Source organism: Leuciscus leuciscus, assembly GCF_965113295.1.
Source record: "Leuciscus leuciscus genome assembly, chromosome: 23".
Lineage (NCBI taxonomy): Eukaryota > Metazoa > Chordata > Actinopteri > Cypriniformes > Leuciscidae > Leuciscus > Leuciscus leuciscus.
The window spans coordinates 18,760,450-18,780,117 of record NC_138747.1 but is presented as its reverse complement, the minus strand read 5'-3'; the positions used below and the strand labels follow the sequence as shown (position 1 = coordinate 18,780,117).

Here is a 19,668-nt window from a genome sequence, read left to right as displayed (position 1 = left end):
TTGCATTTCACAAATACAGCTCGAATTTAAAGTCTTGACCACAGAACAATGGGTGAATGTAAACAATAACTGTATTTTGTCTCAATAGGCCTTTAAATGGCATACACATCATGCGCAGTGATTTTGCAATATGTACAGGCATAGTCATAGATGATACTATAATACTTTTGGAAAATCACATGCTATATTCCATCTAGAACTAACATAATTATGCTACTTCTTTTCAAATTATTATTGCTTCCGCTTTTATTATAGCATAGGCTATCAATTAAAATGCATTGAAATGTTTGTACTTTAAAAATATATATTTGTTGCACCATTTAAGATTAAAATGGTAAAACATTTCCATGTACATTCATAAAAACCCTTTTGATAAAAAAAATGTATGTTATGATAAATTATTAGTTTAAATAAGTTATCATTTATATACGCTACATAATATAATTAATAACTGTGGTTCTATTTCTATTTGACACCATGCCTTATTTTTATTTTCATGTTTTGTATATCAGGATGAGAGTCATTCAAATGATTAGCCTAATCGTGCAAGTCAGTTATCGTTGACTCATAATGCAACCGATTTGCAAGGAGAGTTTAATTAGTGGTGAATTCGTGCGGTAAGGCGATGCCACTACAATTGATGCATCATAAACATCAGTTGGTAAGGCCATCTTCCAGACAACAGCGCGGTAAATGACATGAAAGCAACATTACAGCACGGTGCACGTCACTAAGGGGGACAGCACATAGCCTGCAGCCAAGTGGACAGCAATGGCACCGATAAGACCAAACACGAAACGCATCGAATTTGCGGAAGTGAGCGGGCGGGTGGGGCCTCGACAGTAATGTGACCACAGACGCCGTTAGGATTGCGTGAAACGAAGCGTTATGTATGACCCTACAAAGATCCGTGGAGATTTTTAAGGCCGGACGCGAAATGAGACGAGGACGTGCGCAATGTTGAAGCAGCGATTGAAATAGAGTTTAAATGCACTAATTGTCTGGCGCTGAGTGAGAGGGCTAACGTTACCAAGAGGATTACCATCATCACACAAACGAGATCTCATGACTGGAGCAATGTGAAACGCTGATATCGCTCATTCCTTCAGTATATTGAGGAATAATAATGAACAACGCGCAAGATATGTCTCCCGATTTTGTCTTGATGCGCCTGGTCTCCGCGGCCGAGGATGACCGCTTGGACGAGGAGAATGGGAATCTGTCATCGGGCACTGGACTGACGGTGGGTATCAAGGGGAACTTTGAATGCACGCAGAATCACGGCCACATCTCGGCGGTGAACAAAGCTCCGCAGGCCAGCGGAACGGAGGCACCTGACGCGGGAGTGATGGCGACTAGACCTGCGCTGTCTGTGCCGCCGCCTCCTCTTCATTCAGCCGAGGCCCACGGGTACGATCTCACCCACCGAGGTGGAATGGGGCCTCAGCTGTTGGTATTCAGAAACATATCGAGAGACTCTGAAGGATTTGCCGAGAACAAATCGGAGGATCAGCGCAGGGCTTTTGAGGAGCAAGCGGTACTCGCTTCGGAGTCTGGCGCTGTGGACGCTCAGCATCCGCCTACATGGACGCTGCATCCACAGCTCAAACTGCCAGCGGTTGCTACGGATACGGAGGGAGCCGAACTGTGTCACCGGCATCGCTTGATCACAGACAAACAAGACTGGCCGCCGGTGGTGGATCACAAAACGGGCTCGATGACAGAGCCGGGCTGGAGCTGCACGACGGCTCTGCCTGAGGGTCCTGTCCTGGAGCTGGCGAGGAAATTCGGCGAGCTGGGAGTCGCTCCGGTACCCGAATTCCTACTGAAGGACGGCGAGCTGCAGCACTGCTCGTGCCAAAGCATGCTCGGCTCGGCTGGAATCAGGCAGGGAGATGACCCGACCGAGACCAGCGATGCTCTGCTGGTTCTGGAGGGCCTCGGGTCAGAAGAGGTGAACGGCCTGGGCATCAATGCCTGTCAGAAGACAGATTCCCAAAACAATGAGCCGGGTGCGTTTGCGCTCAAATGTTTCCCGTCGGTGCTGTCCGGACAAGCTATGGCGGTGTCCGGGGGACTTTGCTCACCGGCGTGTTGTTTGTTGCGAGACTCTGTAAACACCAGGCCTCAGGCTCCCACCACAGATAAACTGACTCCCGAGGTTCTATCCCAAGCCGCATCCAGCCAGGACACCCCGTGCTCCAGCCAGGCGTCCACACCGAAGGCCCGGTCGGACAGGAACACGACCCGGGCGCATCTTTCCGCGGCCAGCGGAGGAGAGAAGACTTTGAAAGTACCAGGGAAATCCAGGAAGGGCTCGCTTAAAATACGCCTGAGTAAACTTTTTAGAACTAAAAGCTGTAGTGGCTCTAACAACCTTTTGGACAAGAGACCTTCAGTCACGTTCTCCATATCCTCAGCGGGCAGTTTAGTGGACATGTCTGGAGCGAGCGGTGGGGAACAAGACACAGCCAGGTGAGTTCTTCTGCCCAAACAACCTTGGAATTAAATATTGAACATTTTATGATTGTATTGTTGTATTCTTTTATTATTAATTTGTACTATTTCATTCGACAACAAGATTTATGATTTTCCTGAGCTCCCTCAGGAATTTTCTTTCTTTCTTTCTTTCTTTCTTTCTTTCTTTCTTTCTTTCTTTCTTTCTTTCTTTCTTTCTTTCTTTCTTTAGAATGGCATCTTATGATTAGTTAATAATTTTAGTCAAAAAGCTCTGAGGTTAACATAATTTGAAGACAATTTCATGGTTGTTTTCATACAATAAAAACTACACTGTCATACCTCAAAAGTGGATTTTTAAGCAGTTGTGTTTTAAAAAAAATTCTTCTTTTTAAATATAATAAATATATATATATTTTTTATATAATATTAAATAACACTTTACAATAAGGTTCATTAGTTAACCTTAGTTAACTACCTAACATGAACTAAGAATGAACAATCCTTAAGCATTTATTAATCTTAGTTAATATTAATTTCAACATTTACTAATAGGTTAATAAAATCAGAGGTTGTATTTGTTAACATTAGTTAATGCACTGTGAACTAACATGAACAAACCATGAGAACAGCTGTATTTTTATTAACTAACACTAACAAAGTTAGTGATACTGACACAAAATACTGCAACAAATGTGTTGCTCATTGTTAGTTCATGTCAGTTAATAAATACATTATCTAATGTTAACTAATAAACCTTATTATAATGCTTTAAAAAGTGAATAACAACTTGCCACGTAGCCTAATGACTACAACTTTCACAAGAACATGAGTTTTTGTGCAACCGTTAGTCCTGGTTAGTAATCTACGTATGGTTCCTTCAAATTCTGTATGTAGTTTTATGGAGTAGCCTACACTGTCAAAACATTTTTACAAGAATTGTATCTTTAGGGGTACAACAGCTAGTCACTGGGGTAGCACTTAATATAGGTCACCCATAAATTCTGTCATAATTTACTCACCCTCAAGGTGATACAAACCTGTATGAATTTCTTTCTTCTTCTGAACACAAAATAAGATATTTTGAAGAATGTTGGTAACCAAACAGTTGATAGACTCAACTGATGGACAATTTTAATTTTTGGGTGAACTATCCCTTTAAAGGAAATATCTACAGAGGATATCTATAGAGGATAGGGGTAAATAAGGTAGAGTTGTCCCTTTAAGGTCACTACCATTGTAACAAGCTGTTGTATCCCTAAAGATAACATTTTTACACATTTTCTTTGGAGTGTAGAAAAACAGACATTGATGTACTATTAAATAATAAACCTCTTTCTAAAAAACAACTGGAAATTGCATAGAGAACTATGGTGTATTGTATTCTGGGTTTACCTACAAATAGACAGCATTATGGAACCAACTATAGTCTTTATCCCAATAATATTTAACATTTCAATCAATGATTTAGCCCCACTTCACACACAATGGAGATCGAAATCAACCAGGAAATTGGACACTTTTTGCACACTTCACATTCTCCGTAAATGTTTTTTAAATCTCTCATAAAATGTCTATCATAAAACACATTTCATTAAACCTGTTGTACTTTTGATTTGTTTTTATATGATAGTTGCAAAGTCATAATTAACCTCAGGTGAGTCAAGTGTGATTATATGTATACTTTATATGTATACTTCTAATTCATTATAAACTGTAGATAAATAAATAATGATATGATAAACTTTGAGATACAGAATTCATGTAAATGAATGTGTTGTCTTTTTTTATTTTAATAATTAAAATGATGATTGTCTTTCTGCAGCCAACCTGGACTAACAAGGGCACAAAGTGCCTTCTCTGCGGCCTCTTTTACTCCCGTTTTCACAGGTAAACGAAGATTTAGGGGAACATATTGGGTTAGAACCTAAAGGAATCCTTGGAATACATTAAATGAAGGCACATTTGCAAGCCACTAATGAGCTTACTCAGTGCATGGGAAATATAATGACACAGGCACACGATTTGGATGAGATTAGTCTCATTTTAGGCCAATCTTTGGAATGATGCTACATTATTGTAACAAATGTTGTTGATGTCGTTCTTATGGCTCTTGTCATTAAGTACTATTGCTCTGGTTGCAGGAGAGACGGTGTCGTTGGTGGATGTGGACATCTCTCAGAGAGGAAGGAACTCCCCTCACCCTCCCACTCCTCCACCTCCCCCTCGGCGGAGCCTCAGTCTGCTAGGTGAGCCCCACTACAGATGTTCACACACCCCCTTGATCTCCTTCGTTTATGCTTTCCTTCATTCTTACCTTTCACATCTCCATCTGTTTCATGCTTTTAAAATATTTCTCCAGTAACCTCCCCCATCCCTCCCCGGGTATCTTCCCTTCATCCTTTGTACTGTCACCTCTATCTACGGTTACATTCAAAAGTTTGGGGTCAGTAAGATTGTTTGAAATTTTTGAAAGAAGTCTCTTATGCTCACCAAGGCTGAATTTATTTGATGAAAAACACAGTAAAAACAGTCATAAATCACTGTTCTATATTAATGCGCTGCTTTCATTGAAGCACACACACACATCACTCGCACACAGAGATCTTAGATAATCTAACTTAGATTGCACTGTACACACAGGAAGTTCAGTTTATTAATAATATAGCTTCGCTACTGAACAGCTACATTATATTTCTCAGCAACGAGGGGGTAAAGTCACTGTTTTTGAAGTAATTATAAGGGGCTTTCGCACCGAAGCTTTTCATAGTTCCTAGAACTTTTGGCGGAAGCACCCGGAATTTGGCGTGTTCGCACCGCAGGAACTAAGAACGATTTTAGTTCTAGGAACTCCTTTTGGAGGTACCAATTTAGCTCCTACTTCAGAGTAGGGTCTAAACCAGAACTATAGGAACTATCCGTGACGTTAGTGGACGCGGATTGGCCGAACGCACGCGAAACACCAGCACCCGCTATTTTTAAAAACGCTATGAAAAAAAATACAGATTATAGCCTCTATATTCCAGAAACTAACTCTACAAACATTGAAAACAGTGATAGATGGGCCGCTTAACCTTTAAGCTAAGGAGAAAATCCAATGCAACTTTGAGGGGACCAAGCGAAACATGATTATGTGTTTCTGCTCAGCTAGCAACACTGGACATCAACCACTCAGTACACGCTAATAACTTTTCATATACTGTCTTTCTGTGTATAACAGTTCTATCTAATAATGTATTAGACAGGACTGTTAGACAGATTGTAAACTAATTAACACGGAGAGTGCTCGGGCTGAAATAAAGGTCCTCCTCGCTGTCAAAATAAAAGTCACAAGAACCAGTGTGGCTTACGTCACTTCAGAGGTCCTACTGGCGGTGCGGATGCAACCAGGAAAATGTTCCTATGGGAACCATTAGTTCTCGGGGAACCACCAGTTCCTAGAACTACCCGGTGCGAAAGACCCTATACTCACAACTTCATTGTTGGTCTCAGACAACATCAAAGAACTGCCTACTCACCTGTCAATCAAATATTCCTAAAATTTGCCTTTAAAAGGAAATAATGATCTGATAATATAGGAGCTTGATGTATTTTTTTTATAACTTTTTTTGACATTTTAAAGTAAAATATCAAAGTACCTCCCCTCAAAATCCAAACACAAGTTTTCAGAAAAGAATTTTGAGATTATGTCACTGCAGTTTTAAAAGATGATCTGTTTCACCTCACCTCTGTGAGCGAACCCAAGGCGGATGTTAAAGATGCCGTGTAGGACGTCAACGTGCTTGCTTATTTTTTCACTTTGTCCTTTCATTTCCCCTTTTTTATTCGGCCTTCATTCTTTTCATTTCATGGTTACCGGAGTCTCTGATTGCATTCTGAAAGCATATAATTCAGAGAAGCGCCACTTAAAATGAGTTATTGTGCAAGCCTACATGTGGTTAAGCTTTACCAGTATTTGTCACACAGATGAGCAGTTTCTTTTCTAATAAAGTGAGACCACTCCACAGTTTCTTCCTGTTTATCAGCTCAGTGTGGTCTCAGTGTGAAGTTTGAAATAATCTCAATACTAGAGAGACAGATTTTACATCTAAAGCGGTCTTTGTCATGAGGGAACAAAGATGATTAGGTATGTGGGATTATTCAGTCGTTGTGTTTGAAGTTGATTTTTGTTTGAAGTATGTTTAGGTTGAGAGTAGAGGTATGAATATTCTGGGTTCAGTAGTTAAAGGAATAGTTCACTTAAAAGTAAAAATTCTGTCATCCTTTACTCATCCTCAAGTTGTTTCAAACCTGTATGAATTTCTCTCTTCTGCTGAACACAGAAGAAGATATTTTGAAGAATGTCGGTAGTTAGACAGTTGATGAACCCCATTGACTTCCATAGTAGGAAAAAAAAAATACTATGGAAGTCAATGGGGTTCATCAACTGTTTGGTTACCCACATTCTTCAAAATATCTTCTTTTGTGTTCAGCAGAAGACTTCATACAGGTTTGAAACAACTTGAGGGTGAGTAAATGATAACAGAATTTCCATTTTTAAGTAAACTATCCCTTTAAGCTCAATGTATAGCATTTGTGGCATGATGTTGATTAGCATAACAATCTAATTTGACTTGTTTATTGAAAAAAGAAAGAAACATGAAGGATACAATTAGATATTTACGCAAATGAATAGAGACCATTTTTGGAGTATTTAAAAGTAGAATTTTGAAGCTTACAACTTTATAACAATCACTTACATTAATTATTTTGTTTAAACCTATGTGTTTTTGAGCTGTGATGCTATTTAAATAATTTTTACATTTAATTTACAGATGTTTTAGAGTTACTAAAAATTGGATATAACTTTACACTGTAGGTAAAAGTGATTTTTCCACTACAATCATGTTAACACTCTTATTGTTTTCAAATATTATTATTATTTACTATTGAAACAATAAGTTTAACTTGTACGGATTGGCCACATTCAATTCCATAGTAAAAGCCTCACTGTAACCCATTATTTAAAAAAAAAAAGTAGGGAATAAATTAAAAATAAATCTTTGTGATAATCGACATTGTCACAAATGCTGTTAAATAAGATTGTTTTTAACCAGTGTTATCATAGAGTTAACTAAAACTAAAGCCATAAAAAATATAACTTTTGTTGAAATAAAATAAAATATTAAAAGACGTACACTTATTTTATTTACAACATTACTCATTTTCATTTAGTTTAACAAAGTTAGTACAATGAAAACCGAAAATATAAAAAGAAAATCTAATTCAAAATATGACTAAAAACTAGAATAGTATCTCAATGAAACACTTTATTAAACCCGCAATGTTCCTTTAAAGTAGAAAAAAACAAAATGTTCCAGTGTCGTGAGTATGTGACTGAATGCACATACAAGTGTGTGGATTTACCCATGCTGCAGTTCCTCATGTCATATGCTTCCTGTCACGGTGTCTTAGTTTTCAAGTGCTATAAGAGGATCAGATATTGAAACATAATTGCAGGATTTGTCTTGCTCCTTTATGGTTCACACAGGCAAAACTACATTATTCATACATAAATCACAGGTCATTGCATGTAATATTAATGTTAGTCTAATCAAAATCTTCTGAAATCTAGCTGAATTTTGCAAGAATATATATGCAAGAATATTGTTGATGTTCCTTTTGCTCTAAAGCTGAATGGTGTTAGGGCTGATTTTAGTCATGTTCTGATTCCTCTTCATCGCCCCAGGCTCCTGTCTCATTCTAATAGACTTTAACCTTCTCTACGCTTCCATTGCTTTTTCTGTGACATCTCCTTATTCTCCTGGCTCTGAACCCTCCCTCCTGCTCTCTTCCAGACGATATAGGTGGGCCGCAGCCTGGGCCTTTCCTAGTGAGTGTAATGGGGGCGTCCCTGCAGTCTCTCCCTCTGCCTCTACCTCCTCCTCCCCCTCTCCACGCCACCATCCAGCATAGTCTCAGCCTCAATGGTAAGACTTGGGTGAAGTGGAGGGGGCGGTGTGTGTTTAAGGGTGTTTCAGGGCACCTTTCTGGTTCTGAGAGCAGACTCCAACATCCCCTTCCCTTTCTGCGAACCGGCTCATTCTCCGCCCTCAGAAGCAACTTTATTCCATCGAACATAAAGGGAAATGGAATAAAGTGTGAATGTAATCTGTGATGTTTCTTGTGAAAAGACAAAAGGCAAAGACAATACATGCCATCTGCCGCATGTATCGTTTTGTCAAACAAAGGCTTTGGTTGACCGCGTGGTTTCGTTTCTCAGTTCCTTTCTCAGTTTGGAGGAAGAAGGCAGTGTGACTAATGTGCGTTTATAAAGAGAGGAAGTGTGAGCGTGATGGTGCCATACAGTAGAGTTCAAACTTTGTAGTTAATTTGCTGAAGAACTCATATATAACTTTTGTATAAAATATAAAGGTTGATGGTAATATTAAAGATTTTGATAACTTTATTATCTATAACAGCATGTACACATTTTTATATGTAGTTGATATGACATTTCACCACTAGCTATGTTTCCATCCAAAGTTGCGAATTTGACTTATGTGCAAAATTGGAATATTTCCAATCCCTTGTGTTCCAGAGAACAAAATGATCCCTTCCTGGGAAATTAGCGCAACATTTCTTTAGTAAAAGTTGCTGCAATTCAGGAAGCCACTAGTTCTTTTTCTACATCATAAATGACTTGCGTCTCAGAGCGCGCAGACGAAACCTTAACCATAAATGCTGTCATGTTATCTGCGTTCAGATGTATGGTGTTTGGGAACACAATCATGTGTGACGCTTCTAGGAGGTCATTATACCAAATTTATCTGATGACAGACTTTGGCTCAGGCACACTCTAAACAAAAATGGTGCTAAATAGCACTAAAAGTGGTTCATTGGCTTGTAATCATAGGGGAACCACTTTAAGTGCCATATAGCACCTACCTTTGTCAAATGGTGCTATGTAGAACCATAAGAGGTGCCATATAGCACCTTAACCACCGCAAAGAACCCCTGAAGAACCGCTGAAGAACCTTTTTTTTTTTTGTGTGCATTTCAGAGTGATCAAACCAAAATTTGAGATGTTGTGCACTGTAATTGGTCCACTGGTTAGTCCAGTTATCAACCGCATCCACTGTTGAGAAGAAGTCAGAAGAGTTTTTTTGTTGCGCATCAAGGGAATTTGTTGCGCACATTCGGTAAATATGTTTGCATCGTAGTTTATGCGCATGTCTTCTTATCGGATAAAAAATGTATCTGCCTCAATTGACCACATACGTTTTTTATGTGCATTTTTAGAATGTATGCGCATATTGACGTTTCCGTCCAGCGTTTTTTTATTATTTTTTTATGCATTTTATCCCAAAATGCTCATTAAATATGTGGATGAAAGCATAGCTTGTGAAAGATGTGTCCTCACTGAGGGAAGTTGTGTGTTTGGTTTTATGCTAAGTATACTACAAATACAGTTACATATTTATGTACTTAATATAAATACCCTGCAATTGTACTTTTGATATCCTAAATTGGTCTGCTAAATTGGAACAACTTATTTTGCACTTTAGTTATCCAGAAATAGTGCTGAGGTCCAACTAAAGATATACTTCAGTATATTTGATTGTGCTAAAGTGGAACTATTGCAAGTACACTTTAAATATCTTGCATTTAAAGACTGATGTTATACAGAGATCATACTATCCTTACTAATAGTGATACTAAAACACATGTTATGCTTAATATTAATACATGTGCATTGTGCAATTGTTACGACCCCTGAGATGGTCAGTCAAGGGGTATAGGGGAGTAACATTAATTTGGGAGAAACATACATTTGAAGATACACAACATAACTAGGTGAGGAGTAAAGGCAAATAATTTACAATCTATTTACAAAAAGGTGATATATATATATATATATATATATATATCATGAGTAGAAATATTTACAATAGGAGGTAGCTTTAAACAAGACTAAAACCCACCTATACATATACACAGTATGGGAAAATAGGAAAAATACAGATGACAAACAGGCACTTACAAAAATAAGAAAAATAGGGAGAATTGGAGAAGGAATACGGGCGGCTTCCAAATCAAAGAAATAAACACAAACAAAACCAAGCTAACTTGCGGCCCAATCTCTAACCTAACTGTCAAAAGAAAGTAATGAAATGAAAAGTCTTCGTGTCCTCCGACACACTACCTTACCTACACTACCTTACCTACACTAACTACCCAAACGCAAAATACAACAGGTGGAACTCGTCCCTAAACTAGTGTATCTAATACAAAGTGTGTCCACAATGTATGTCGCGCGACCTCCTTACCTGTCCTCCTTACCTGCAATAAAAGAGGTAGAACCAATGGAGATGAAACAGAACACAAGCCAGTTACATACAATTAATAAACACACGGCATTGGATACACAAATTCACTATACACAGAATATAGTGCTGTCACAGAACATAGTTTCAAAGTTTCTATAGGGCCTTGCTAGTGTTATCTCCTCTCCACTTTTATACCACGGTGCACTGATCTGATTGGAGAGCCGGTCAATGACGTCACAGGAACATTGCGACCAGGTGAGCGGCGTGGGCCAATAGAACGTAACTAAGAAAGTGAAAGTAAAAGTGAAAGACTCGGGGAAAGAAAAAAACATTAACAAAGCAAGGATGTAACAGCAATAAAGAAGTACTCCAAAAAGTCTCAAGCGATATCACAGTAAATATGTTAGTGGATTTGTAGTATACTAAGAATGAAATAAATATATTCGAAATACATTTTGGTTGAGGTTTTTTTCACTAGGGAAATTAGAAGAATTTCTGTAAATTCTGTTTCAAAACAACTTTTTTTTTGCTCTAGCTGTCAATAGGTCAATGTGTGTTCAGTGAATTGTATCTTTTTCATTGACAATAATGGTGAAAATATTTCATTTTTGTATCCAATACTTTTAAAGTTTGTGCTGATACAGAAATAAACCTGCACTGATGAATATTCGCTGGCGTAAATAAAATGTGACAACTAGCCCTTGTCTCATCCGAATTCATTTAGACATATTTTAAATTACATATTAACAAATAACATATTTTGTTTCATTCTTGTCTGATTGTTATATACAACAATTTTAATAACCTCATATTATTAACTTGGGATGTTTGTACTTTTAACAATTTACAATTATAACACTGATAGGACTTTCATACCGCAGGACTAGATGTTAAAAACTTGACAAAATGGACACAATTTTAGACTGCATTTTAAACTAAAATGATTGAAACTGTTATTTATCAACTTATACTACTGTTCAAAAGTTTATGGTCAGTTTAAAACACTTTTATTCATGAAATCCATGAAATTGATCAAAAGTTACAGTAAAGACATTCATAATGTTAAAAATATTATATAGAGTGCTGTTCTTTTGAACTTTCTATTCATCAAATAATTTTGAAAAAAAGGTGAAAACGCTGTTTTTCAACATTGAAAATAATAAAAAAATAATCTTGAGCAGCAGATCAGCATAGTGACAAACTTTTGTCTTTAGTAGTGTATATTTGTTATTTGTCAAGACACGATATACACCAAAGAAAAAGTATAAGTAGTCATTTAGTTGAATGGGTTACTAGTCTAGTTCAGAGCTAGGATGATCAGAACTCAAAATTTGCTGGTGTATTCAAAAAATGCTCTATTTGTGTCTCAGATGCTTTCTTCCGAGCACTTCCTCATTCGGCAGCGTCACCGATGGACACTGCGGCTCCTGCCAGAGTGGCCCCGGCTCCGATCATGTGTCCATTGAGAGGAGCCGATTCCAGCAGCTTCACGGCCAGCCTGAGAGAGCTGGAGCGGGTGAGAGACAAAAGCAGTTGATGTAAAGTCAAGAAACAACTGGAAATTTCCAGTCACATGATTGTAATATCATTGAGCATGTTTATCGGCAGACCTTTTTAACTATGAAATCTGTGGCTTCCTGTGGTTGTCCATATAATTTAGCGGGTTTTGCATGTTTTCTCTATAAGCAGCTTTTTTTTAGCACTGTTGGATGGTCAGTGTGTGTTTGTGTGTCTGCAGTGTGGCTGGTATTGGGGGCCGATGAACTGGGAGGATGCTGAAATGAAGCTAAGAGGGAAGCCAGATGGCTCGTTTTTGGTGCGGGACAGTTCAGACCCACGATACATCCTCAGCCTCAGTTTTCGCTCACAGGGAGTCACACACCACACGCGTATGGAGCACTACAGAGGTAAACACACACATATATACTAGGGGTGTAACGGTACACAGAAGTCACGTTTCGGTACGTACCTCGGTTTTTTGGGTCACGGTTCGATACGAGTTCGGTACAACAGGAAAAAGCAACAAATCCCCAATGCTCTTTTCATTTATTTTGAACAGACAGTAGTGCAAATTTCAGTTTGTTCCACCTAGCGGCATTTAGTCCCCTAGTTGGTACAGTACAGCCTCTTTTAATGTATTATTAAGCACTAAGTAGTAAACAGAATGCACTCTTACATAGGTCATATTTTTTTGTAGGGCTGATAAAAAACAACAAAAGGTATTGGGTTAGATCACTCCCCCACGTCACTATTATATATAGATTCAAAATTACATAAAGGCTCCCCTAACTGGCGCCTAAATCATAGATGGTTGCAAAATCTGCAGACTTCTGCAATTATTAGGTGGGAAGCCTTTAAGGCATTTATCAGGGGCCAAATGATTAGCTATACCAGCTCTAAATTTAATAAATTTAAACAAAAAATGATCAATTTGGATGCTGAAATAAGAGATTTAGAGAAAGTGATAAAACAAAAGGTATTGGGTTAGCTACAAAACTGTAAAGCATCTCTTGTGTTCTAAAAGTACAAAATAAATAGAATAATGAAACTAAAAGATTAGATTTCTTAGTGTGCGAGAGTTCAATAACATGCTGTGACAATGGCAGATGCAAAAAGTTCAATATTACGCTTTTTCAAGAAATCACGAAGGAAAAAAAGAGCCTACTTCACCTTTTTACGAGGAGACAGCGAGTTAAGCGCCACCTGAGGCTTTTCATTTCCAGGACATGCATATTTCATCACTGGACAGTAAGTGAGACTTCAACGACACAAATCGGCACAATGCCAAATGATCTTGTCTCATTACAACAGGGGAATATTCAGTCATTTAGGGTCATACAGATGAGAGGAGTACATCATTCAAAACTGTCTATTTTTATTTGTGTACACTCACAATAAAAACAAAACATTGTGCTTTTGTAAACTAAAGAAAGCGAACTTTCGCTTTCTGCCGTCCTGGTTTCCTTTTCGTGAAGTTTGTGGAGCGCGTCCAAAAATGTATCGAAACTCAGCGTATAAGCTACTAGCAAGCTCTTGAGTGCCATGTGAACTCTTGTTTTGGGTTGGTGCATAGACCGTCTCTTCTTCTTCAGCTCTTTTTCCTGTTGTGGCGGTTAGCAAACAGCGTTGCATTACTGCGCGCGCCCCCTTCTGGATTGGAGTGTGGATGGTCTGTGACTGACTGTATGGTCCGAACGTCCATACCGTGACCGTTTAGAACAAATAAATGTACCGTTACACCCCTTATATAACACATATCCATAAACTCACACATACTCCTTTTTGGCATATCATTCTCGAATGTGTAGCCAAAAAACACATGAAATCCTATGTTTGCAAACCCAATCTGATGAAGAGCCGCTGGGCTTGAAACGTCACCTGTAGTGATATTTTTAAATTTTTTGAGCTGTGGTAGCCAACTTTTCCTTCCTTTTTTTCCAATCTAAACCACATCCTCAGAGTCCGATTAAAAGGTCATTGTTGACTACACCGTCTGAAGAAACATATTACATTTCATCACTTGCAGAATGACAGTGGGACAGTAAAAATCGAATCGATAGTCATTAAATGTTTTCACAACCCCATTTAATTTCCTGCGTTCCTAATTAAATTTTTTAAATGAGTGTCATTTATTAAAGTACATTTTTAGTGCTGTCAAATCAATTAAATGTGATTAATCGATTCTAAAATAAAAGTTTGTGTTTATATAATACAGTGTGCACACATGTATATAATATATATAATAATATATATAATAATAATATTATATAAACACAAACTTTTATTTTAGAATCGATTCATCGGTTTGACAGCACTAGCTTTTTTATATTGGTCTAATCGAAAATGATGGTTTCCAATTTAAACCTGTTTTGTTTAGTTTGTCTAAAAGCAAATAACACTCCCCATAGAAAAAAAAATATAGAAACAATTTTGTTTAAATAGTTTTTACACTCAACACCAGAGTGTTGGCTACCTTCTGGTTTTGGTATCGATTTCTGTTATGTGTTTTTTTTTTGTGTTGTTAGTACACAATAATATGATGCATAATTATTTTAGACATCATGGTAAACATTAGAGTCTTTCGAAGTTGTATTTGTTTATAGTAAGTAAACTAAATTAAACATTGACTAACAAAATGTTTTAGTATTATCCAAAGTGAAATTCTACTTTCATATTTAGCTTTTGTTTATAATGAAAGTTGTAAAGTTGTAAAAAGCAATATATATATATACATACTATGTATATCTGGCTTATTTCTAATAAAAATTAATTGGTATGGCCTTTTTTAATAAATAATCTTTTTACTTTGTAATGAATGTTTTTGTCTTTGAAAAATAAAAATATTTTTTTATTAATAGTAAATCAAAGAGTTATAAATATAATTTGAGAAATTATATACATTTTGCTGTGACAAAATATCTTCTTTGTTTTTTTCAGTGTATCTTTTCCTTAAAATTGCCTTTAACTCTTCAGGAACCTTCAGTTTATGGTGCCACCCTAAATTTGAGGACCGCTGCCATTCTGTGGTTGAATTCATTGAGCGAGCCATCATGCACTCTAAAAATGGAAAATTCCTCTACTTCCTACGTTCACGTGTACCTGGTAAGGCTACAAATATCCTGCTTATATGACAAGACATTAATGAAATAGGGACAGTTAGGGACAAAAAAGTGCCTGAAGCTATTTAGCTACTTATTTCAGTTAACATAAAATGTTTATTTTCATTTTATCCTATATTTACAGCTTTGTTTAAATTAAAGTGCCCCATTATACTGTTATCTTTCACATAGTGTGTAAAATAGCAGTTTGTCTCCTAAAAGAAAGAATCGATTCTGAATTACTGAAACGAGTCGTCAGCAATCCCAGTTTCACTTCTGTAACATTTCTTACTTCTGTTTGTCTTTATTGGCTGCCTGCGAACAATGTCTACATCAGGGGTCTCCAACCTTTTTTCATTTGAGAGCTACTTTTTAAAAATGAAAGTGGCCGAGAGCTACTCATGTAATACAATACTTAAATATCTTAAATAATGTCTCATAATTCTCATATTAACAACTATCCAAACTGTTTTAGACCTAAAAGAGTTTTTGTTGGCCTATATGTCACCCTTAAATGTCAGAGAAAAGAACAGAATCAGAGATAAAAAAAAAGCATATTATACTGTAAAAACACATAATTATAGTTGATTTTATATTGCATGATAACTAGAGATGAAATGGCATGAAAATTTAATTTCATGATTATACAGAATACTGTTCAAAAAGTACTAATACTACACAATGAAATCAATTCACCAAGTTTTATGTCGAAAACCAGCAAATAACAAATAAAATTAGCATCAATATGCACTTTTTGTTTACATAAACATTAAAATAATAACATTAAAAATGATGGCCAGATTTTAAAGGAGTGTCTTGCAACATGTTATCTACTAACATGTACAAGTTCAAATAAAGTTTTGACAAAAAAGTTTTTATAAAAAGATAAACCTCGCATATTTCAGCCTTTAAATCAGTTTTATAAAAAGATTGAGTCAAAAAAGATAAATTACTGACATTTACAATGCACATTAGCTTATCTTTTATTATTAATAGTAAAATTCGGTCCGATTTTCCCGTGGCGTCTGTCGTTGCTATGCAACCATGCACTGTGCTCTCCACAACAACAAAGTTTTAGTAGCTAATGGATTTCCACCGCCGAAAAAAATATTTATTTACGGAGAAGAAAAAAAACACCCGTAGTGTTTGGGTGCACCCCCATCCTTCATGTTGACTCGCTGCACCTGGAAAAAATGAGCGCGTCGCTTCAATTATTTGAAATAACGAACTTGAGCGCGCAAAAGACGCGATATGTGAACGGCCCTTGGCGAGCTACCTCCAATCAGGCCACGAGCTACTGGTAGCTCGCGAGCAACGTGTTGTAGACCCCTGGTCTACATAGTACGTTTAGCCACCCTCAAACACTGTAGTTGTAGCTGAGAAACAACATGTTGTAGCATTATGTCGTGTTGTCAAGAGGATGCAGTTTCCTGCGCTGCGAATCCACTTTGCATGCACTTCCAAAGCAAGAGGACTCGCGACGGAATCGACCCTATGCAAAGACCCGCCCCCCTTAGTTACTTTTGCTACAAGCCATGGCGCTCTCATGCCACACATCATGTTCTCGCGCAGTAAAAAAAAGTACATTCCGGAGCAAAGAGAACGCTGACATCTCGCCAACAGAAAAGACAGAACAGGTTACTTTTGGTATGAAACAAAGTCTCAGCTTTTAAATGTGGCCTTTTTTAAAAGAAATTAAAACAAATACCATTTTGTGTACCGTTTTTAATGTGTCATGAAAGACCGTTGTAGCACCTCAGTTCAAGCGGCATGTGAACCGATCATCTCTTCCTACTAGTTATAGCACAAAATAAACATGAATGAACATCAGAAGGTATGATGTTTCAACCGCCTCTCATGCTAATTAGCCCTGTTTAGTAAATATGGCCCTAACTCTCCATTCTGGTTTGCTTGTCGGACAAAATGATAGATTTGGCATTATGATTGGTCAGATAGCCTGTCAATCAAACTTCCACCGAAGGGTGAATTAAAATCCAACCAACGCCATTGTTACTGTTCGCATCACTGTGTATACAAGTGCTAAGGAAGCCTCCGGAGCTGAAATTGAGCGTTTTGTTTCCAACACACATAGACCAATCACTACAGACTGGGCCATCTGACCAATCAGAGCAGAGTAGGCTCTCGGAAAAAAGAGAACGGATCCTTTATTGAACAGTTTCAGACACTGTGAGAAAAGAGGTGATTCTGCAATGTATATTATGAGAAAATTAAATGTTTTTTGACTTTGGATGCATGTAAATCTATTGTAAAACATCACCAAAAAATTGTTTAAAATAGCATAATAGGGGCAAAAACTATCTGAGATAGTTTTAGCAAACAACCATGGTTTTTGTCTGAAGTGTTTGTGGGAACAATGTGCACAGAAATAAGAAGCAGGGTTTATTTTGTTCGTAAAGACCAAAAACAGGTTTGAGGGTGTGAGAAATGAAAGGTTAGTGTAATGAAACGTCTGGTGTCTGTTTCAGGGTTGCCCCCGACCCCCGTGCAGCTGCTCTACCCAGTCTCACGCTTCAGCAATGTGAAATCACTCCAGCATCTGTGCCGTTTCTGCATCCGACAACTCGTCCGCATAGACCACATCCAGGAGCTGCCCCTCCCCAAGTATGACTCACTCACACTTTACTTTTTTTTGCCCATTTAGATTTCTGATACACTATAATTCTAAAATTTTAGGTCTGTAACATATTTTTGAAAGAAGTCTTGTGTGCTCACCAAGGCTGCACATTTTTTTTAAAATTAAAATACAGTAAAGACTGTAATATTGTGAAATATGATTATAGTTTAAAATAGCATAATAAAAAAAAATATATATATGTATTTATACCTGTGATGCCAAAGCTGAATTTTCAGCATCATTACTCCAGTCTTCAGTGTCACATGATCCTTCAGAAATCATTCCAAATCACTGATGTTAAAAACTGTTTAATTTTTTGTGGAAACCATAAGACATTTTTTTCCCCAGGAGTCTATGATGAATAGAAAATTTAAAAGAACAGCATTTATTTGAGCTAGAATGGTTATGTTCAGAGGTTATGGGTGTATCACATAGGTCTACCCACTGTTATTATGTATTATTGAAATAAAATTGCTTAGCAATTTAAAGGCAAAAAAAAATTTGCATACAAAGTGTCTATAAATACTAACTTTCCTATTTTTCCTATCTTAGACCGCTCATTGTCTACTTGAGGAAGTTCTATTACTATGATCCAGAGGAAGAAATGTACCTGTCAATCAAAGGCATGCGCCAGGCAGCAGGTGTGGAACAGGAAGCCGAGTCTGAAACATAGCCAGAACGCTCCTTTTCACTGTAAGTACTTGCAGCAATGATTATTCTACATATAGTATGTTGCACTCAATGCCCTGTAGCCAACGTATTAAATTAACGAAACATAAATGGGTTCTTTTTTAGGATTTCTGTGTGTGGGTAATAGATGGAACAGCACATGGACACTTCCTGGTGCACAACTCTGCTCCAACTCCCTGCCAGTCTTCCAGCAGAAGCCAATGAACATCAGCCGACTGGCCCCTCCTCTTGACCAATACGCGGACAGAGGGAGTACAGAGGAGTGCTGGAATACTGTCTATGTTGAGCAGGCAAATAAATCCAGAGACTGACATGATAGACAAAGGACTTGAAAGGACACTGGACAGCAAACAGTGGACTTAAAAAAATAATAAGTTAAACAAAAAAACGAACAAGGACATTTGACTTGGGGTACTAGCAAAAGCCTTCATCTGTAGGTTATATTACACTGGAGTTTTTAAACTGGCCTGTTTGTGAATCCGTCTCTGTTTGGTTCTTCTTGCTTTCCTCATCAGGCCCCTGCCCCTGGGTGGAGTGTGTGACCCCTTTATTTGTCCTTTCCCTGATTGTAACTCCTTCAGTCTGATCAGGCCACATGAACTGTATTTTGAGTAAAGACAAAGTAAACTTGAAAATAAGGTGGTTGACTTTTTCACATTATTTATGATTAAGGATTATAATTGCTTGAATTTAAGTTGGTCTCTCTATTGGATGCATCTGTTTTTCCTTGCAGATCTCTATGAGTTACAATGTGCTTGTTTGTTTGTTTGATTTTGGCAGGTACTATCATGGTGATTTCAATTTCAATTCATTCCATGGTGAATTAGCATGGTGTTCTGTATTAATAGCATTGTATATGACTATGATAATCTTTCAGTTCCATGGTATTACCAATTTGCTACCATCATTATATAATGGAAACACCAGTTATTTTTTTCGGAGGGATGTTATCCTAAAATTTTAGCTGGGGATATACACA

At 37.5% G+C, this 19,668-nt stretch overlaps 1 protein-coding gene across 2 annotated transcripts; it reads left to right on the top strand.

Moving 5' to 3' along the window:
- The first annotated feature begins 649 nt into the window (after nt 1-649).
- Nucleotides 650-19,329, top strand: socs7 (suppressor of cytokine signaling 7). Of its 2 annotated transcripts, XM_082156234.1 has the most exons (10): nt 650-2,475; nt 4,283-4,347; nt 4,602-4,706; nt 8,295-8,426; nt 12,137-12,282; nt 12,505-12,673; nt 15,240-15,368; nt 17,851-17,986; nt 18,552-18,692; nt 18,795-19,329. In XM_082156234.1, exons 1-9 carry the CDS (start codon nt 1,127-1,129, stop codon nt 18,670-18,672), a joined length of 2,352 nt encoding a protein of 783 aa, XP_082012360.1. In that variant the 5' UTR covers nt 650-1,126; the 3' UTR covers nt 18,673-18,692; nt 18,795-19,329. The 2 variants fall into 2 exon arrangements, with proteins under 2 accessions (XP_082012360.1, XP_082012361.1); XM_082156235.1 differs by lacking the exon at nt 8,295-8,426 and having other exon boundaries at nt 657-2,475.
- Nucleotides 19,330-19,668: the final 339 nt, after the last annotated feature.